The sequence below is a fragment of the Typopeltis vanoorti genome, chromosome 5 (assembly GCF_054136105.1).
Source record: "Typopeltis vanoorti isolate ZY-2024b chromosome 5, IOZ_Tvanoo_1.0, whole genome shotgun sequence".
NCBI lineage: Eukaryota > Metazoa > Arthropoda > Arachnida > Uropygi > Thelyphonidae > Typopeltis > Typopeltis vanoorti.
Genome location: NC_143553.1, coordinates 168270772 through 168294313, shown reverse-complemented (window position 1 = coordinate 168294313; position 23542 = coordinate 168270772). Strand labels below are relative to the sequence as shown.

At 35.2% G+C, this 23542-nt stretch overlaps 1 protein-coding gene and 1 pseudogene across 3 annotated transcripts in view; one reads left to right on the top strand and one right to left on the bottom strand.

Annotated features, from left to right (window-relative positions):
* LOC150107043 (uncharacterized) overlaps positions 1–23542 on the top strand; it is a 312429-nt gene that overhangs the window by 57655 nt on the left and 231232 nt on the right. For all 3 annotated transcript variants that reach the window (XM_090393400.1, XM_090393401.1, XM_090393399.1), the window contains exon 2: positions 18352–18505. In XM_090393400.1, the coding sequence (XP_090249526.1) occupies positions 18462–18505 (44 nt within the window). In that variant the 5' untranslated portion in view covers positions 18352–18461. The remainder of the gene's footprint in view (positions 1–18351; positions 18506–23542) is intronic.
* Positions 11235–11353, bottom strand: LOC150107044 (5S ribosomal RNA; annotated as a pseudogene).

The following is a 23542-nucleotide window of genomic DNA, read 5'->3' as shown; positions in this document are numbered from 1 at the left end:
GATTGTTTGGAGGACTGGCCTAAGGAGAATGGATGTCAATTTAATGTGGCAAAGTGTAAGGTTATGCATTTTGGGATGAAAAGATTAGCAGCAATATGTCACATTGGTGGAACTGTACTCTAGGAGATTGACGAGGCCAGGGATTTGGGAGTGTTGGTGGATAGGGAGTTGAAGTTTAGGGGCACATTGCAAAAGTGGCTAAATCAGCTCATCAAATCACTTGGTTGCTGAAAAATACTTTAACAAGCAGAGACAAACAGGTTATTGTTCCTCTGTATCGAGCCTTGATAAGACCCCATCTAGAGTACTGTGCCCCAGATTTGGGCACCAGGGTTTCTTCTTGATGGGGGAGGAGGTGGAGAGGATCCAGAGACGAGTGACCAAGACGATAGCAGGACTATGGAATGAACCTTATGAGAACAGGTTGAAGATTTGTGAGTTGCAGAAATTGGTTGATAGGCAGAAAAGGGGTGATATGATTGAGACATTTAAATTATTGAAGGGTTTCTATAAGATTAATTCAGAAGATATTTTTGAGAATAGGACTGGTGGTGGGAGCACTTGAGGTTGGGGGGCATACATGGAAGCTGGGCAAGAGTGTGGTTAGCAAGGGTGTTAGAGCTAGGTTTTTTACTTGGAGAGTGGTGAATGAGTGGAATAAGCTGCCAGAGTGTTGTGGGTGCTATGACTGTGAATGAGTTCAAGGCGAGGTATGATAGATACTGTGTGAAATTCGAATAGTTGTTCTTGTTAGGACCTCCCTCGATGAGTCTAAGGACTCCTTGAAGTTGCCTGTAATAATAATAGTTCATTGTCAACAAGAATTGATGAAAAATGGCAAAGGGCATAGAAAAAAAACTTTGATGATTTAAAAAATAATAGAATTTTCCTTGCAACTCGATGAGACAATTGTATGTGACAACAAAGCTTATTAATGGCCTATGTGCATTATATAAATACTAATGAAGAAATTATTGAAGAGTTTCTGCTTGCTGAACAAATGAAAATTTACACAAAGGGTTCTACAATTTTTAAGGATGTTAGACTTTTTTTATGCTTTAACATCCCTCTCATAAATTTTGCGTATATAACAGATGAGGCAACAGCTATGATTGGCTGTTCTTGTGGATTTATAGCACATTTAAAAGAAGCAGTTTCAAATAGCTTTACAATTAACTGCATTCTTCATAGATAGCACTTAGTAGTAAACTACATAAGACTCTGGATGATGTTATTAAAGCAGTGAATAAAATAATAGCCCAGTCATGGAATACCTGTATTTTTTGGAAATTTTGCCATGAAAATGAAGAAGAATTTGAGTGTCTTTAGCTTCACACTGAAGTTAGATGACTCTCAAATGGAAACTGTCTGCAACGCTTTAATGATCTCCACAATACTGTTTTGGAATTTCTTAATTCACATGATAAGAACATGTGTAATGTTATAAAAAAGGAAAAAGTTGACATTGCAAATATTTCTGATATTTTCACCAAATTAAATGAAATTAACATCAAATTGCATGGAACAACATGAATATTATTAAAGCAAAGGGAATTATAAATGCATTTATCAGCAAAATAACATTCTACAAGCAGAGCATTGCAAGACAAGATTTTCTGTAGTTCCCAAGTCTACAAATAATAGATGATGATTTAATATTAGATACAGATTTGGAATGTTATTGTTCCCATCCTCTGACACTGAAAGAAGACTTGATGATCAGGTTCAAAGACTGATGAGCTTAAAATACCTGATTGGGTCATGAATCCATTTCTTTCTGATGACACTTCTGTTCATCCAAATTCTTGTGAAGAATTTATTGACTTAGAAAATGATTTTGAAGCTCAAGTACAATTTCAACAGCATGGGTATGAAAGATTCTGGCAACATGCAAGGCAAGTATCCTTAGCTTTGGCAAGAAATAAAATTGCTGCTCATTGCTTTTCCTTCTTCATACTTGGTCGAGAAAGGATTCAGTGTCATGTTGCAATTGTTTGCTGAGCAGCAAAATAGATTTGAATATAAGTGAAAGAGGAGTCTTGATACTTCCTTTGTTGAACATTGAACCTGATATTGAAAAATTCGCAGGGTCTCATCAAGCTCAGGGTAGCCATTAATGATCGGCTTATTAAATACAGTTAGTCTACATCTTTTTTGGCTAAAAATTAATTTATATCAGTATTCATTTTTAATTAACTATTAGCTCAAATATGCTGTTGGTAATTTAGGTTTGCCTAATAATATAATTATCTTATTTGAGTATTTAACCTAGTGTAAAATTGAGCAGGAGAAGCAAGGCCATACAAATAGTTGAAATGGACCACCAGGCAAAGAAAGGCTAAGAACCACTGATCCTGACTATCATACTGATATAAAAAATATGACTTAGAAAAATGGGCAGCATCTTGGATTTTACAATCAGTCATGGCTTAATTCTTGGAATAGATAGTAATGCCCATTCGGTTTGATGATTTAACGAGAGCACAAACAATAGAATTTTTATCATCAAATTCCCTATACAAACTAAATGATGACTGTAATCCCCATCATATGAAAATGCCAGAGGAAGCAGCTTCATTGATCTGACAATAAGCAAATGACACTATTTCATCCCAGGTGTCTGAATGGAGATTATTTTGCCCTCTTTCCACTCCCTTGAAATTCTACCACACCGGAGATTTAAATTAAGAGCCTAATCAAAAGCATTGCCAGTTCCCTTGCATATTCTCTCAAAATCCCAGCTGATATGCCATCTAATCCCACAGCTATATTTATATTGAGATTCTGCAATATCCTAAGAACCTCGAATTCATCCACCTCTGTTTTCATATTAGTGTCTGCGAGATAGGTTAAAGCAGTAACCTCACCAGGATGATATACCCTTGCAAAGTGGTCACTCAGTAACTGAACTGTTTTATCTGCTTCTGTCTCCTCGTGATCATCACCACTCATTATGTTAATCTTCCATAGTCATTCTTCCTCTTACTTGCCACAACGAAAGAACTCTTTGGGATTTCCTTTGGCCTGCTTGGCTAGATTCTTCTCATAATCTGCATTTGTCTTCCTTGTCATGCTGGTCGCCTTTCTTGTCAGGCCTTGTACTCTTCATGAGTTTGCTGGTCACCTTTCTCTTTATATACCCTCCATAGCATTTTCTTCTTCTGCAATGTGCTTAATGCTATTACTCATCCATTTAACTCCTACCTGATTCACCTGCCTTACTCTAGGTATACAATTTAATACAGCTTCCTCTGGATGACCCTTAACTATATCCTATGCACTACTAACATCCTTACCTGCAGTGTTTTATGCCATGTCACAGATTTAAGCTTCTTCCTAAGCTTGTCATAATCACCTGCCTTGTAGTTCCACATATATCCATTATTGATGGAATATTCCTCATCTTTTACAATCTCAAAAGTCAAAACTGCATGGTCACTTTCAATCAGGCATTGTGGTCACCTTGGTTATGGATAGCTTTTCTGATTCTATAACCAGGTCCAATACTCTCCCACTCCTAGTCTCCTCCATCACATGCTGCCTTAAGTAATTATCTCTTAGTAGGTGTATAAATTCTATTTCCTTCCTATAATGTGATCTTTTATCCTTCCAGTCTACATCTCCATAGTTGAAGTCCCCCCAAATAACCACTTGACCTGTACTCATTGTACTAATTTGGTGATGCATGTCTTCCATTAATATCATCTATTCAAACTGTTTCAGCATTCCAGTTTCTGATGGAGATTTATCACAAGTATTGACTTGTATTCCTGACTATATACCATTCTTGAATATTTCATGCTACTTTTCAGTCACATCCACATTTAACTGTCTTTCAAAGTTATTACTCTAGATATCCTTATCTTCAGTTTTTATGTCATTTTTATCATATGTGATTCATTTTACAGTAATCTTTATTCTGTTTCTAAGAATTTTCTAGTGAAAATGCTTAAACAAGCCTTGTTACAAGGTGACAACATTTTGTCACTTTGTTATGCTTATCTTATATAGAATATAGATTCTTCATAATTTCTTACCCGTGAGCGTTTTAGATACTTTTACACATAGCCTAATTTTTTTTTTTTTCTTGTATTCTTTCAGAATAACTCAGGCTTGTCCAACTTTAGGTAATCCGATGGCTACATTAAAAAAAAAAAAGAAAAAAGAAAAAAGATTTATCCGAGGGGATCATCTGTGGAACTCCCTGGCCTATAACAACAACCAGCTGTATATTTTGTCTTACTGGCCTTAATCTCACACCAGATTGCTTCACATGAACAGCCACCCTCCCACCTGTTTCTTATTCTTTTTGCCTGCAATTCATCTACTGTCATCAGCAGTGCTCCTCCTCCCATCCTATCTTCTTTGTCTTCTCTGAAAATACTAAGTCCATCATCATTATCATCAAATTCCTGACATGTACCCTCCAGAGGAATATAGGATATGATAGTACTACATGAAAAACTTGCATCATTACTAACCTCCTATTTACAATTTTCCTTGAAATCAATCTGTTACCTGTCAAGACTCCAGTATTATCAGATCTTATATTTCTGTCTTCTAAGGCACTTTTTACTGTATCAGTCTACCTATATCTTGATCTTCCTGCCAACCTGACAGAAAATACTTGCTTTGCCAATCTTTCCTCTCCGATTTACAATCTCAAAAGTCAAAACCGCATGCTCACTTCCAATCAGAGGCATCATGGTCATCTTAGTTATGGATAGCTCTTCTGATTCTATAACCAGGTCCAATACTCTCTCACTTCTAGTCTCCTCCATCACATGCTTCCTTAAGTAATTATCTCTTAGTAGGTGTTGGAAGTTTATTTTCCACTTGGTTAGACTATAATAAATTTAGTTTAATCCTTTATCCAAGTGTAAGCAAACAAAGTTTGCACCTGAAGTATCTTCAGGACTGAGGCAACTCGTAGTAAAGGTGGACCAAGCTATCATCACTCCTCGTCTCAGTATCTCCCATAATGCAAAGCACATTTCCTTGCAAACATGTATAATCCTATGCATTAAGGGAAGGGCCACTACCCAGACCGGTTTAGACCTTTATTGAGGTCTCATCAGTGGGAGCCAGACCCAGAAGTGGTGATACTAAGGCAGAAGCAATGGAGAGGTCATATTTACCTATACGAGTTGCCAAAAGGTGTACCACCTTATTAAATTACTCAGGATTTAGAGAAAGATGTTGGAAGTTTATTTTCCACTTGGTTAGACTGTAATCTTTCCTCTCCTATTTACAATCTCAATTGTTGTCAAGGTCTTGGAGAAAATAGTCAAGAGGAAAATACAAGATTGGATAGATGAAAATGGGATACTGTATGGGGATAGCATGGTTTTGTGAAGGGTAGATCATGCCTCAGTAACTTGCTCACGTTCTATAACACAGTGATGGCTGAACTGGATAAGGGTAACAGGTTTGCAGTGATTTACTGGACCTTGCTAAAGCCTTTGATAGGCTACCACATGGAATTGTAATCAGTAAACTGCAGCATATGAGAATGGATATGGGGGTGAGATGGATAGGAGGGTGGTTGATATCAGAGAGTGGTTTATTCAGGAGTAGAGTCCAAAAGACGACCTGTGACTAGTGGTGTGCCAGAGGGTTCTGTTCTTGGACCACTACTATTTAATTTGTTCATTAACGATATAGGAAAGGATCTGAGAGGAACTGTGCGTCTGTTTGTGGATGATGCAAAGTTGGGCAGAGCAATAGTGAATGCTCAGGATGTCAAAATTTTGCAGGATGATTTGGATAGTTTGGAGGACTGGGCTAAGGAGAATGGATGTCAATTCAATGTGGAAAAATGTAAGGTTTTGCATTTTGGAGTGAAAAGATTAGCAGCAATATATCACATTGGTGGAACTGTACTCTAGGAGATTGACGAGGCCAGGGATTTGGGAGTGTTGGTGGATAGGGAGTTGAAGTTTAGGGGACACATTGCAAAAGTAGGAAAATCAGCTCATCAAATCACTTGGTTGCTGAAAAACACTTTAACGAGCAGAGACAAACAGGTTATTGTTCCTCTGTATCGAGCCTTGATAAGACCCCATCTAGACTACTGTGCCCAGATTTGGGCGCCAGGGTTTCTTCTTGATGGGGAGGAGGTGGAGAGGATCCAGAGACGAGTGACCAAGACGATAGCAGGACTATGGAATGAGCCTTATGAGAACAGGTTGAAGATTTGTGGGTTGCAGAAATTGGTTGATAGGCAGAAAAGGGGTGATATGATTGAGACATTCAAATTACTGAAGGGTTTCTATAAGATTAATTCAGAAGATATTTTTGAGAATAGGACTGGTAATGGGAGGACTAGGGGCCATCCACGGAAGCTTGGTAAGAGTGTGGTTAGCAAGGGTGTTAGAGCTAGGTTTTTTATTTGGAGAGTGGTAAATGAGTGGAATAAGCTGCCAGAGTCTGTTGTGGGTGCCATGACTATAAATGAGTTCAAGGTGAAGTATGATTGATACTGTGTGAATGTTGAATAGTTATTGTTGACATGATGTTGAGCCTCCCTCGATGAGTCTAAGGACTCCTTGGAGCTGCCCGTAATAATAAAAAGTGAAAACTGTATTCTCACTTCCAATCAGAGGCATCGTGGTCATCTAGTTATGGATATCTCTTTTGATTCTATAACCAGGTCCAATACTCTCCCACTTCTAGTCTCCTCCATCACATGCTGCCTTAAGTTGGTGTATAAATTCTATTTCCTTCCTAGAATGTACCAGCCTGGTTGGCCAAGCAGTCAGTGTATCTGCTCTCCAGGCAAAAGGTTGCGGGTTTGAATCCCGCTGTGGTCATTGATGTTTGTGATTGTCTGTGGAAACAGTAGTGATGCAGGAGGGTGGTGGTGTAGTTGCAGCTAGTTCTAGTCTGTGGATTGAGTGGTGGAGATGGAGAGTTGTAGAGTAGATGCCCTCCCTCTATGAGTTTTTCGACTCCCTGGAGGTGTCACATAATAATATTCTGTTTAAGTAGCCATACCACCTGATATTAGCTCTGCTAACACATTCCTTGATGCTAACAATTTCAAGTTCTTTCCCAATTTCCTCATTTTTAATATGATATCGACATTGATGCCATCTGTTCATGCCCCTAATCTTTCTCAGGACTCTCATATCTGCGGTCTCCACTCTTTGGTCAAGTGTTTTACTTCTAACCCAGCTCTCAGATCCATAAGTTGAAATTGGTTTGAACACTGTCTTCTATGCAGCTAATTTAGTGTTTTGACTAATTTCTATCTTATTCCATATAAATTTATTCAGTTCACTTCCTACCATACCGGTGTTTTTGATTCTGTTGTTTATTTCCATATTTAATTTACCATCTTCACTAAAAATCGTGCCTATATAGTTAAAATATTTTACTTGTTCTATAGGTTCTCCATTCACAATGCAGTTGATATTTTCAGTGCTTCCGCCTATTTTCTTTGTCTTTTATGGCTGATTTTATACCAAATTTATTCAATTTAGGCAGGGAATCTTGCAGACTTGTACTGGATTTATTTAGAAGTATAACATCATCTGCATAAAGTAAACAGTTAAGATTAACATCTCCAATTTTTATATCAGGTTTAATACCACTTTCCTTCATAATGTGATCCATATATATGATGAATAACAGAGGGGATAATGGACATCCTTGTCTGATACCAGATTTAACATCAAACCAATCATCCTGTACTTTCTATTCTAACTGCTGACTTACAAATCAAATAAAGGCTAAGTATTGCTTGATATAATGCCTGATTGGCACCATATAACTGTGGTGTTATGAATAGCTTTTCTCTTAGGAAGGTTCGATCTACTAAACTCAAATTCAGATCGCTGTTATATTCCCGTGATTTCTCAATTATTTGTCGTAAAGTGAAAATCTGATCCTGACAGTCTCTGTTTGGCTTGAATCCAGCTTGTTCTTCACCAAGCTTCTTTTCCACAATCCTTCTCAACCGTTTCTCAAGTATACTTGCATAAATCTTACTGGGAACACTCAGTAGAGAAATATCGCTTTAATTCTCACATTCAGTTTTATTTCTCTTTTTATTTATATGGGTACTATGAGAGCTCTACTCCAATCATTCTGGAATTCATCTCTCTGTCCATTCCCTCTGAACTATGCAGTATAGTCACTGTAAGACTTTTATTCTTCCATACTTGAGCATTTCTGGTCTAATATCATCTACTCCAGCTGCCTTTTCCACATTTCAGGATTTTGATGACCTTTTTCTACTTTAAGTATGGATATGTCTTCCTGATTGCATGCCTGCTGAATGTTTTTTACCACAGTGCTGTCACTGATTGTTTCATGTAGCAGTTTTTCAAAGTAATTACTCCATTCACCAAGGATATGTTTTTCACCAGTTTTCATGTCACCATTATCATCTGTGATTCCTTTCACAGCCCTCTTTCCTTCATTTCTGAGCTTTTTCTCAACAGCGTCCAGAATATTTTGCCACCTTCTTGATATTTATTTTTTATGCTCTTACCAGTCTTCCCATGATTTTTGCTTAGCTAGTTTTGCATAGTGTTTAGCTTTCTTACATTTGCCTCTGTATTCTCTAAGAGCACAAGCTGACTTATTTGCCAGCAACTTTTGATATGCTTTCTTCACTTTCCTTCACTGACAACTTCCTTTGTCCACCATGGAGTTCTGATTTTTCTATCCTTACAGACAACCTCACCACATGCCTCTTGGTCTAAATCAATCAACGTTTTCTTCATGGCGTGCCACTGAATCTCCAATGTTTTGTTCCTGTTCTCAAACTCTTGAATTTTTTATTGAATAATGTTTGTGTAGTTTAGTTTACAGTTCACGTCTGAAAGCTGCTCAACTTTTATTCACTTGAAAACTTTCTTGCATGTTCTTCTTTACAATATGAAATTCAATTTTATCCTGCTCAAGAATAAATGTGATCACTTCCCATTTCAAATCCTCTGTACACTCTAGAGTCCTGCACCAGTGAGAAAACATCACTATCAACAATAACATAGTCAATGAGACTTTTCTTTTTCCTTGCCTCTTCTCTCCATATGAATTGGTGCACATTTTTATGTTGGAACATTGTGTTAGTAATAACCAGTCCATAACCTGAGCCGAAATTGCACAGGTATTTGCCATTATTAGCTTTGCTCTTTTCTCCAAATTTTCCCAAAATATGTTTTGTATGTCTTGCAGTCATTTCCTACTCTGCTTTTTGGATTCCCAACAAGGACCAATGTTTCCTTTTTCTTTGTGTCAGTTGCTTTCTCTAAAGCCTCAAAAAATTCCTCCACTTCTACCTTAACAGAACCTTCTGTGGGACATTGGCACAAATAAGTCTCATTTTCCCGTTACCCATTTTGATATTGCCCACATCACACTACTTGATATTGCCCACCATTCAAGAAGATTAGCCTTGTATTTAGTGTTCAATACTATAGTTACTGTTTCTTTTCCCTGATTATTATTGCCTGAATATAACGTTTTGTATTTATTGCTCAGAAAGATCTCACCAGTTTGTCTTTTTTATTTCAGTCACCCATATTATGTCGATCTGATACTTATTCATTTCCTCAGCTGGTTCCATTTCTTTGCCATTCAGGCTTCTTATTTTGATAAGACCGATCTTGAACTCTGGTGATGCTGAATTGGAATGTGTTTCAGGATTTGTTCCAGTTGCTGACTTTTCGTTGTTTACTCTGGTTCCCTGGCAAAAACAACAGAGGTCTTGTTTAGCCAGGTGACGTTTCAGCTGGAATGAAATTCTATGATGTTGTACCATCGTTTTAAATTATGGTTTAAGCCAATAAGAATACAATTTGTTCGGCTAATTCCCAAATTGCAGCTCATTCTCGTTCGTTCAGTATTCAGGATACTTAACAGGGTTCTCCACGAGATGGTGAGGATTGGACATTAGGTCAGGAAAAAAGCCCTGGCTTTCTCTACAATCCTTTAAAGACTATGTGGAGGTTTCCTCTCAGTTATACAGTTTTGACCTTTAAGCATCCCAGTACTAAACTCTTCACATTCAATCCCTGTAACTACTCATGTGCTGTTAGCCAAGTCTCACTAATGCCTATAACTTTTTGCGAGATTGTACTAGCCAATGCCAAAAACTCCTCCCTCTTCTTCCCGATACATCTGGCATTAGTGTATAGAAACTGCATTATCCCTTTAGGCCCCAACCCACCTTTACTTCCTGAATTGACTACCCTATTCAATATTTTTGCTTGCAATACTAGATTCCACACTTGGTCATTCTCACATTCACCCACCTCATGGGTGCCTTCACGCAAACTCACTTGCTTCCACACTAATTGCTGAAGTTTTCCTGAATTTTCACTTCAGCATGCTCTCTCCAGACACCTGACCTCTCTTATTCCTCATTTTGCTTCTATCACAGCTTGGCAGGAGGCTTACCATCTTCACCTTCTTGCTCTTCAGTTTTTGCCTCTTCTTACAGCTCATTTACATCATCCCTCATAGAATACTTCTCGCCTCTCAAATCATTTGTGCCAACCAACACAATCATTTCCTTCGAAATGGTTTGCATCTGGGAAACCGTATTTTGTCACTCTTTTGTTAAGTGCTTCCCTGATCAATGATTATTAATTATTATTTTAATAATTATTTATTAATCAAATTAATAAATAATTATTTTCTTTTTTTTGTTCGGTCAGTCTTTATTATTGTCTCGGAATGCCTGCTTCTTTCTTTTTTCAGTCCTGCTAATCATCCCTTGCTGCTTCTGCAATTTCTCACTTTGTCTATGAAGGATACCATTTAAGTATGCTATTTCTTTATTAATGTCCATTTTGTTTTTCTCTATTTTTACAGCCACACATTCAACATTAATAGCATCATTTTCCATTGTACCATCGATATTTGTTGCGTTCTCATCACCTAACAGATACTCACTTTTGAAACATAATACATACTCTCTCCAGTTTCAATTTTCTTCTGCATATCCTTTAATTTTCTGGATGAATCTGTTTCACACACTGCACTGAATAAAATCCTGCAAATTCAAGTCACCTGATGTGGTCTTTACCACCATTGTTGCATTGGGCCATGCCGACAATATCACAATATAAATGTTATAAAGACACTAAATACTCTAAAAACATGAAAATCTACACTAGCATATTATAAAACACCAATACCAACTGAACTCAATGCTGCTTAACTTTGATGATCAGATCAGAACTAGTGCATTCAGTGCGAAATAACCATTGTCAGAGTAATGCCAGCAGCCTCCAGGGTTCCCAGGTGGTTACCCTTCCAAGTACTAACTTGGCTCAGGTTTGCTTGACTTCAGTGATCAGACAAGAACTGGTGCTTTCAAACTGATCTGGCCACTCAGAATTGCTACAGACATCCTCTTCACTATAGTAGGTGGCCTCACCCAGCATATTAAGGAGAAGGAAAGCTCTGAAAGTGACAATTTCCATATATACACACACAGACCAGAGCAAAACCGAATGGAACGTCAGTTGTTCTTTCATTGCATGTTACAGACAGTCAGTTATACAAGGACACTGCTCGAGACTGCATCTCCTCTGTTCCAACTACCAAGCAGAACAACTTGCTATAGTTCATTTGCTTACGTATCTCTGGGAATTAGAACTTAACTCCTCTCATCAAATGATAGCAACAATTTATAATGACAGTAGGAGCACTATAGATGGCATAAAAAAGCCAGAACAATCATATAGCGTTAATAGAATTGAATCTCACTCAAGAGGGATGGAAAATCAAGTTCTGGGTGAAGGTGTATATTGTGATAGCAGGAAACAAGAGAGAGAGGTTCAGCTGGCTAAAGAAGTGGCTATAAACAAATGGTTAGAAATAAGTTACCAAAAGTACTCAATCTACTATAAAAGTTTAAAGTATAAAAATTTGTCGGAATTTCAGAATTATAAATTGTATTCCAGTCATTTAAAAATTTCTTTGTCCCAGGTGAGCTTATAAGACACAATTTACTCTGTATACATCTATCAGTCACACTTGGGTATGGAGCATGTAGGACACACACACAGAGTTCATTTCTGGTTCTATAACAATTCCCACTGATTTTATACCTCTCCCCAGAGTTAAATGTTACCTTCACATCCTTGACTATCCTTTCTTGCACACTACACATCCACTCCCGAAACCATCATCTACATTTCTTGCATAGTGTCCCCCTGTCCACTTTTATCCCACCTCCACCTGTTTCCCTGTCTATCGTGTTCTTTCTCTCATTCTCTTCACTCATGCCACTCAGCTCTCCTTTCACAAACACTCTTGCTCTTTCACAATGCCTCTTGCTTCCTCAGGTGTTCAATTCACTTCAATCATTACTTTCTTTAGCAGCAACCATTTCTCCAGCTGACTTACACTAATACTGATATAGAGCATCCAAGGTATTATTTGAAGCAGTTAATTTTGTCTGATTTGTCATGATTTTACTTTGGATTAGAGGTAGTTCATGTTTCCATTTTGAATTTTTATTTTATTTTATTTTTTAACAATTGTGTTTATGGAAAATATTAATGTTTGGCTTCATCTTCACACCATGATTATTTGGTTATTTGCAAATAGTGTATTAAGTTTAGTTCCATGATCTGGTATAAATGCTGGTTTGATATATTTTTCTTCCATTTCATTACTGTTTCATTTGTATTAAACAAGAGTGACGTTGTGTATCTTTGATCGATTCTCTAATTTCTTTGTTGATTCTTACAGCTATTTGATTGTTCTGATAATGTTAGTTTTTGTTGAGAGCTGATTAGGAATGAATATCATCCATAGCTTGTTCCAAGGCTTTCTTGTAACCTATAAATGCTGTGTAGAAATTTCCATTGTTTTTCCATTAGAACTTCTAATGTAAAAGTTAGACCAGTACTGGATTGTCCTCTTTAGAAGCCATTTTATTCTTCACAAAGTTTATCTTTTACACATGATTTAGGCTCTGAAGTTAATATTCATGTGTAAGCTTATAACCAGTATTTAAGAGACTTTTATTAGTTTTTACAGTTAACACCATTTTTTATATATTGAAATGATAATGGTATCATTCCAAATTTTTGTTAGTTTTCCTTGCTGCCAGATACTTCAATCTGGATCAGTCCACTGCAGGATGAAAGTCTCCCCTGATTTTTCTCCATCCATTATATTTTATTTCATCTTGCCATTTTTTTGTTGGTCTTTCCCTTTGTCTACTGTCATTTATTGCTGTTACTTAATTTTATGTTCATTTATTATTATTATTATTATTATTATTATTATTATTATTATTATTCAGGCCTCCAAGGAGTCAAAAGACTCATCGAGGGGAGGTCCCCCCCTGAGAAACACAAAGTCTATCATACCACTCTTCAGCACTGCAAACTCTAATTGTTGTCATAATCACTTTGGCTTTTTTCACCATGGTGGGAATTTTGTTTCGTAACTTTCCAGTCAAAGCCACTAAATCTCTAAAATCATTAATTTTAATTTCATATTTCAAAATAAAATTTAGAAATCTTATTCTCTTTTCTCCTAACCATGACACATAACTTCTTCCATATTCCATGTTTCAGGATAACATACATTTAAAATGTTTTTCAGTTCATCTTCCAAATCCTCATAATTTTCATTTTTAAGTTTAAAATTACTTTGCTGTATTAATCTATCCTTTAAAGACATTATAAGAGAGTTTAGTAATGTTTCTCGCGGTAGTTTATGAAATCTGATTTTCTTTCAGTTACTATTTGTTCAAATTCTTTTGATTTTAACATGGTATCAATTTTAGATTCATAAGAACCTACAGAATTTTTAAAATCATTAATTGCATTAATTGTTCGCATGATTGAGGAGTCAGCCCTTATAATACTTATATTGTGACTTTGTAGAGCCTCTGACAGATATAATTCCTGTAGGATATCAATCATTAATGCTAAATCTTTTAAAAATTCTAAATTGAGAAGTCAGTTTAAAAAGCCCATCGTTTGATGTAAAATGCTTGCATAAAGCTCGGTAATTTCTCCACACAGTAAGAGCCATTCGTAAACTGCAACCTGCCCATCGTGGTCCAAACACATGGCTGATCTTTAAAATTTTGATACCAAGGCCTTTTGCAATCGAATTTAATTCTTGTTGATTTTTTTGGTGACTGATGATAAAAAGCATATAATTTATCCACAAATATTTCAAAATGATTTATTTCTTTAATATTTTTTTTATCGAATCTTCTAATTCTAATTGTAAACGATGAGCTATGCAATGCCAAATCACAATGTTGGAAATTTTTGTAGAAGTTTGATTGCAACACCTGATTTGTTTCCTAACAATACACTAGCTCCATCAGAACAAAATGCAACAAGATGATTTTTTAAATATTTATCAGAAAATCCATATGAATTTAAAGTAGCAATATAGCATGTATACATTCTACGGTGGTATTTTCTAGTTCTACACGATCTACAAAAATCATACATGGTTCAGTGAGCTCAACTTGTATGTGAATAACTAAAACACTTATTTTCGATAATGTTGTCGATTTGTCTGCTATTATAGAAAGTTTGCAATTTTTTCTATTATTTTGAAGATATTTCTAATTTTATTTGTTTAGAAATATGTTCAACTATTCTAATTCCTGAGAATCTAGAATGCAATGAAAATCCTAGATCAGTACCTTTTTTTAATTTGCAGCTCGATTAAATCAGACATCGGTCGGTTTCTCTTCACCAAACTATAAACAGAATTAAACATTTTTGAAGTTATCAAAATTTCTTTTTCATTTAGTTTGTCAATTAAATTTGATAATATAGATTTGTTACACTCTTCATTTATTTTTATGATTTTATTATGAGCAAATGATTCATTATGTTTGGATAACGTTTTACGCAAAGATGCGATTTTTGAGTCTGTAGTGTTTCCATTCGGTTTCATTTTCATTTTTGCCCATTCCTTTGATGATAAAACAATTTTTTTCTCCTTCAACACTTAAGTTTTTATATTTTGAGCAAACACGGCATCCTAATTCACCATTTTTAACTTCTAACCACTTAGACTGCGTTTTGAAATACGATGCTTGCTTCTTGTTCCAGCAATTGGGTAAATGATTTTCTTTTTCTCCTCCAACCTGTTGCATATTCATTGAATCAATGTGCGTATTATCTTCAACTTCATTTTCAACTGCAGTAGAATCACTTTTCACCAGAAAATTTAATAAATTTGACTGTCTTTTCATGTTTCACAGGTAAAAATACTTTTACAATTATAAAAATAAAATTTGCTGAATATACAGTTTTTAAATTTATTATTATTTTTTAAATTTTAAACACAATTGTTATACATCAGTGTACAGACAAACACAGAACTAATGTCTAGTGGAACAACCCGTTGATGCCAGTTTTATGAACATTTGATTGGCTACTGGTTTTGGCTACCAGAAGGGTAAAGATAGCTTATGCGCATATTTTATTTTCAAAATTGGGCGCATTCGTTATAGAGGAGTTGAAACAATAATTCCAAATAATGTATACACTGCTGAATTGACTAATTTTTGTTAGGTTACTGTATGAGTTTGTCGCTTAATATATTTCAAAACATTTTTTTATTTTTTTGAAAAAATAAAATAGTAAAAAAGAAGAACAAGGGGATTGCAAATTTGAGAAAATTTTAATAAAGGGCTTGTGCGAGCCCCTTATAGCTCACCACTGGTTATAATGCATAAAGGTGGGCTCCAAGACAGAGGTAGTGAACTGCAGTGAGTGGTCATTAAAGTATTGGTATAATTGGTTAAAGGTAAAATCCAACATTGGGTGGATAGGGATGCCATATTGTTTAGTGGCCAGCAGTGTGATATGCTACAGTTGGCTTTGTAAAAGGTTGGTCCTGTCTTAGTAATTTATTAACATTTTATAACAAAGTTACAGCAGAACTGGATAAAGGAAATAGCTATACCAAGATGTTGTTGGACTTTGCAAAAGCATTTGACAGAATACTACATGGAAAACTATTACAAAAAAGTTGGAGCAAATGGGAATGGATAGGGGTGGCTGACAGACAGATACCAGAAAGTAGTATATGGTAGAGTGGAATCTAGGAGAATGAGAGTGACTTGCGGAGTACCTCAGGATTCTGTACTACGACCACTACTTTAATTTATATATCAGTGATATAGGGAAGGATCTGAGAGGAGATATCCAGTTATTTGCTGATGATGCAAAACTAGAGAGAGCAATAGTAGATAAAGGTGATGTAGATATCCTACAGGATGATTTAAATAAATTGTGGGCAAAGTATTCCTCTTAATAAGGCTATGATTCGGTCGCATCTTGACTACGTGCACAAATTTGTTCATCTGGGTTTCTTAGGGACAGAAGGTGGTAGAGTTTCTATCATGTCCTCTCTTTTCCACCCATTTAGTTGATGGGTGGAAAAGAGAGGACATGATAGAAATTTTTAAGATATTAAAAGGCATTTATAAAATTGCGAAGGAAATGTTTCAATATGACAAGTAGTCAGAACGCCAGGGGCCATCCATAAAAGATGTGTAAGAGTGTGGTTAGTAGGGGTGTTTGCAGACCAGATTTTTTTGCATGGAGAATGGTGAGTGAGTGGAATGGATTGCCAGAATTAGTTGCAAGTTCCCTGACAGTGAATGAGCTTAAGAAGAGGCATGATAGGTTTTGTTTATATAATAGTTAGTTTGGGTCTCCCATGATGAGTCTCCACACTCTGTAGAGATGCCGTATGATAATAATAGTTTTTATTTATTTATTAGTGTGGGGTCCTACCCCTTACCTCAGCTGTCCCTTAGGACTGGTTGAGTGATTAAGTATATATTTTATGACTGTAGATCTGTGTTTCCAGGTTTAAAAAACCCTCCGTATGAGACCAACCAACTCACCTTTAGTCGAAAGAGACCAGATAAAGGTTCCTAACGTCATGGACAGGAATCGAACCCAGGTCTTTCTGACCAAAGGGCTTTGTCTATTCCGACTGAGCCACAGAGGCTCTAATAATAATAATAAGATATCAGAACACAAATACAGAAAAAAATCCCCAAGGAAAGGGATCACACAAATTGATTCTTTAAGTCCATATTTATTTAACATAATCATGGACAAAATAATAACAGTTTAAGAAACATAAATTAAATGGAATGAAAATGTTTTAAATTAAATTTGGTTGGATATGCAGATGATGTAGCATTACTTGCAGAAACGGAAGATCTCCAAAAGCAATTATTCAAACTGCAACAAGTTTTAACTTGCAGACATCAACAGAGAAATCAAAAATGATCATAATTGCAAATGAACCAATGAGATGTAAATTAGAGCTAAATGGGAAAATATTGGAACAAGTAATGAAATTTAAATGCCTAGAAATAACTGTAAACAGTAAAAATGTAACACAAGATGAAGTAAAAGACTAATCCCTGAAGGCTAATAAAATATCAGAAAGTTGATCCTTTCCTTTAATGTTACATGGTGATCAACATTCATTTTCATAAATTATGAACTACTATCGTGTTAAGAATAATTAATTTATTCTAAGAGTAGCTTGTCTGTATATAAGTGTGTACATTCCAGATGATGACCTTAATGGGAAGGTTGAAATGCTGGGGAATTAAAGTAATTATTCTTAACACTGTAGCAGTCTCCATAACTTATCAAAATGAATCAGGAAAATAAAGATCTAATAAAAGTAACAATATATAAATCTGTGGTCTGACCATATGCATGTGAAACAAGAATAGAAACATCAAAAATACAACATGTGAAATGAAAAGATTACTAAAAATAGTTAACAGAACAAAATATGATAGAGTAAAAAACAAAAAGATTTCTGAAGAATGTCAATTGCAACTCTAAATGCATGGATAAAAAAAGAGAAGTTTGGAATGAAATCAACATGTTAATCAGATGGCCCCAACAAGAATAGTTAGTCTATCCATTTAGCCAGAGACTGGAAACCAAATAGGAAAAGACCAATTGGTAGACCAAAAAAGTGATGGATAGACAGACTGCCTGTATTGAAGACACAAGCTGTAGCTTAAATCAAGAAGCAGAATATATAAATATTATATATATATAATTTTTTTTTTTAAATAATATATTTTGTATCATAATCACCAGCTATGTGCCACTTATGTTAGTATCTTCAATGAATTGCATTTCTGTTAAATGTGTTATATTTTCAGAAATGTAGATTGCAGAATGTTGGGTATGATAATTCAGGCATTTGAGATAATGAATCACATGAATAATAATGTTAAATCCACATTGAAAGTTTCATATTGTAGTAATATATTAGTGTAATTTTTTAACTATCTAGTAGTGGCATAACATGTATTAGTCAATTTTTCTTTTATTTGCATTCATATAGTTCTCAGCAAAGAAGTTTTACTTTGATTGTTATCTGGCTCTGAAATCACTTATGAAAGAACAATATTTAAACTGAAGTTGTGAATTTTATATGCGCAAAGTTACACAAGCATGCCACCAGGAAGGACAGGGGCACGCAACTATAGACACAGGAGGTAAGTTTATTCACTTCTGATTTTTAAGATTGTTTAATCTCTTTGAAGTTTTATATTTCTGATACAATTCCATTACTTCATTGTCTTGTGAAATGCACTTGATGCAAATTATGTTATAAGAAAATTTCAGAGTTAAATGTTATCTTTTGGAGATACTCTGTTCATTGGTCTTTCACTTTCAAGCGACTCATAGATATTTCCATATAAGATGCTACAAAAACTTCATTTATTATTCTTCCTCTTCATCAGTATTTACCTGTCTAATTGACTTAGTATCATATAGATGTTAACATATCTGTTTATTCATTTTGCAGGCTTCTGCAGAGAAAGGACATATCATCATCAATTGAGGAAAGGACATATTAGAATCACTATATTAAACCTCTCAAAAGAAGTAAAAAATCAATTGTTTTATTGACTGATTTCTTGAAAAAACTTTGTTTCACTTCAGTAAATAGCACAAATAAATTAAACTACAAGCAAGTAATAACGGTTGACATTTCTAGTGAAGAATATTTAAATATGTTTAAACAATGAAAGCGTGCATTCGCTGCTACTGGCTGCTGTATACTGCTGGTAGATATAAGTGTGTCATGTTAATTGATTAAAGAGGACCAGATTTGATGTAAAATCATCCTATGTTTTTCTTTTACACTGTAGAGAATACTTCCATTTCAGTTGATTCTTTGAATGCTTTTGAGTAAAAGTGGTAATCAGTGTGGAACATTTCATTTTGTTGCCATTCTATTAAATGTTTTGTATTTGTTATGTGTGCCTGACTTATGCTCTCTTTCATTCTCAGTGTCTTTAATCCATCACAACACTCTGGTATCTACTGGCAGTATACAGCAACCAGTGTAACAGCTAATGCACACTTTCCATTGTTTAAATGTTTTCAAATATCTTCACTAAAAATGTTAACTGTTATTACTTTGTTTTTAGATTTTTTTAAAAATTTATTTGTGCTATTTCCTGATGAAGTGGCCAAAATTTTTTCCACAAAACTAGTCAAATTAAAACAATTTTATTTTGACTTCTTTGTGAATGGTTTAATACTCTATCTATATGTTCATTGGGCATCTACAGATGCTGTATGGTCACTCCGATGCTCGGTGATGTGCTACACCAGGCCTCACCATGTAGTCCTGTCGTTTGCTTTTCTGGTGGCCTCAACTCTCTGAAGATCAGTCACTCCACACACACCATCTCATTGATGGTCTGCCCCTTCCTCTTTTTCCAGGAACTTTACCTTCTATTACTGTTCTGACAAGTCCCCCCTTCTATCCTTTCTATCTCTGTGTCCACCATATTTTAACTTTCTTCTGTCAGTATCCTTAAGGAGCCTTAAAGTTCTACTGATCTTTTCTAACATCCATTCATTTGTATGCCTTTCAGTATATGATATTCTCAACAGCCTTCTGTAACACCACATCTCAAAAGCAGATATCTGTTTCTTATCTGACTTCTTTAGGTTCCAAGTCTCGCATATGTAAATCTCTGTTGGAAAAACAACTGCATCCAAAATCCTCAGCTTTGTTCCCATGGAGATAGATCCATCCTTCCAGATTTTAGATAGGTCTCTGACTGTTTAGCCATTCCTAACCTTCTTCTGACATCTTCTGAACAGCAATTCTTCACATTAATAATGGATCCCAGGTACTTAAACTTGCTGACATCCTCAATTTTTTCTCCATTAAGGTACACTTGTTTCTCAAGAGCTTCCCTGTTTGTATTTCATTTCAGAACCATAATCTTTGTCTTGCTAGGATTGATTTGAAATCCTCTGTTATTACCGATCTTGTTAACTTTGTCAAGAAATAGTCCTAGTTCTTCCATGTCATTACAAAGGAGTACTGTATCATCAGCATACCACAGATTACTGATCAATCTACCTCCTATCCTAATTCTTGTCCTGAGCTCATCCAATGCCTCATGCATGATGTCCTTTGCATATATACTAAACAAGTGAGGAAAAAGTAAACATCCTTGCCTAACTCCTTTTCCAATTTCAAATCAATCAGTCAATCCAACACCTATTCTTACCGTGGCTTCTTGCTCCCTGTACAAGTTGGCTGTCAACCTGATAGTGTGTTGAGGAAAACCCATTCTTTTCATTACTTCCCACAGTTTCACATGCTCAACACAGTCAAAAGCTTTAGAGTAATCTAAGAAACACATTACTAGAGCGAGTCTGAATTCTTTATAATTTTCTATAATCTGTCTGAGGCAAACTATCTCATCTCTGGTGCCCTTACCTTTCCTAAAACCTGCTTGTTCCTCGGGCATCTCTATCTCAACTTTGGCCTCAATCCTATTTAGCATGATCTTCAATAAAATTTTGCTTGTATGAGATATTAAACTAATAGTTCTTGCATGCCTTCACCTTTCTTATGTAGTGGTATGAAAACCAACAGGCCAGGGTGGGGAACCCCTCGCCCGCGGGCGAAATTTCGCCTGTGAGTCTTTCAATTCGCCATTTTGCTGATGTACATGTAAATAAAATTTTATAATAATTTAAATTTATTATAATTAAATTTATTTAAATTTAAATAATTAAATATACAAAATCAAAAATAACTATATTACATAAAATATAATCGTCATACCTCTGAAAACCATCAAATCGAGACCAGCCATTAAAATAAAAAGTAATCGGGAGCATTTCTCGCAGGCAAAGTTCAGACTTTCCTCTGATGGTTGCTTCCCAATTACCGCCATGGCATTTTCCCACGTGTCAAAACAGACTTTTGCCTTTGTTTTTCTCATGCAGTACTGCGAGTGCCTTGTAATTAACCAGTTGACAGCTTTATTCAATTTATTTTTTTAAATGACAAATTGTAGTGAAAAGTGTAAAAGAAGTGGTGAATGTGCCCTGTTTTGTGAAAAATGGACAGAACTTCAATAATTCAAGAAAGACTTAATTGAAATTATAGTTATTATAGTGAAATTATAGAAATTATATAATATTAATGACAAGTATGTTTATCTTACTTATAATGAATATGTTGCGGTTTACAAAAAATATAATCTTGAACGACATTATTTGAGTAAGCATAAGAAATATGAAAATTTAAAAGGATCAGAACGTTTAGACAAGATAGCGACTTTGAAAGAAAATATAATCAAAAGCCAATCTCTTTTTAAAAAGCTTATTCAGGAAAGACCATCTGTAACTCAAGCTAGTTATGCGTTGTGTGAACAAATTGCTGAAAAACTTAAAACCCATAATGAAGGTGAGTTTGTGAAAGATTGCATCCTTACTGCCGTTGAGATTTTATGTCCAGAAAAACTGAGTTTGTTTAAAAATATTAAGAAGAACTGTTTCTGACCATATTTAAATATATTGCTGATGACATCCAAACTTCTTTGAAAGTAGATTCGGCAGAATTTGTGTTTTACTCATTAGCCATCAATGAGACTACTGATCTGTCAAATACTGCACAAATGGCTATATTTATACAGGGAATAACTACAGATTTCAATATATGAGAAGACTTTCTTGCTTTAAAATCAATGAAGGGGGACAACTAAAGGTGAAGATTTATTTGAAATTGTCAATTCAGCATTAAAGGATTTCGATTTACCATATGGAAAACTGAGTGGTCTCGCTACAGATGGTACTCCATCCATGGTAGGTCGTGAAAAAGGGCTCGTGGCTCTGATTAAGAATGAATTTAAGAAACGTCAATTGAGCCCAAATATGTTAATTGTGTGCCACTGCTTCATTCATATGGAAAATCTATGTGCAAAGTCACTCAAGATGAACAGTATCATGAATGTAGTAGTAACAAAGGCCATTAATTTGATAAAAAGTAAAGGGTTGAACAACAGGGAATTCAAAGAATTTTTGCAAGATCTTGAAGCTAAAATACTCGAGCGATTTTATGAACTTAAAAAGACGAAGTGAAAATTTTCTTGGACATTAAAGGTGTCCCCATTAAAGAATTTGTGGATGAAAAGCTTCAAAGTGATTTAGCATTTTTAGTAGACATAACTAGTCATTTGAATAATCTAAATTTGAAATTACAAGGCCCCAATTAGCTAATGACCTCTTTGCTCACTAATATCAAGAGCTTTGAATCGATGCTTCAATTATTTCTTACCCAACTGGGGGGGGAAAAAAAAAAACGCTTTACACATTTTCCGAAATTAAGAGAACACAATCCAAAATCAACAAGTGAGTATGTAGATGAGTGTCAAAAGTATTTTGAATCAATTTCAAAGGAGATTTGAAGATATAAAAAATCAAAGAATTGAGTTACAAATATTTGGAACACCTTTTGATATATGCCCTGAGGAAGCTTCCGATTCCTTGCAATTAGAGTTGATTGATTTGCAGTGTGATAACACTTTGAGATCAAAATATAGTAATCGGCCTATATTGGACTTTTACAAATCTATTGATTCTGAGAAATTCCCTTCTTTAAAAAATAACACCTTGAAAATAGCTTCTCAGTTTTCTACTACTTATCAATGCAAGCAATTTTTTTTCGAAATTACCACTGGCAAAAAATTGCCTTCGTACAAGACTCGCTGACAAATCTCGCCAATGAACTATGAGTAGCCGTCTCATCAAGGGCAGCTAATATTTCTAAGCTTTCACAAAGAAAGCAGTTTCAGCCTTCTCACTAAAAAGTTTAATATTAAAGGTAAGCTTCATTAACCTTGATGAAATATTTATTATGCTATTATTGCTTTAATAAAGTTCTCAGTTAAAATTAAAAATATAATTTTTTAAATAAATTAAATATAGCCTTTGCTTGATTGTTATAATTATATGTCTACACAATTGTAATTAAAAGATACCATATCAGATGAAAATGTTGCACATTTACTTATTGAGATATATATATATATTGCACACTAAATTATTATTATTAGGGCAACTCCAAGGAGTCCTTCGACTCATCGAGGGAGGCCCTAAACGTCATGTCAACAACTATTCAGCTTCCACACAGTATCATACCTTGCCTTGAACCCACTCACAGTCATAGCAGCCACAACAGACTCTGGCAACTTCACTCATTCACCACTCTC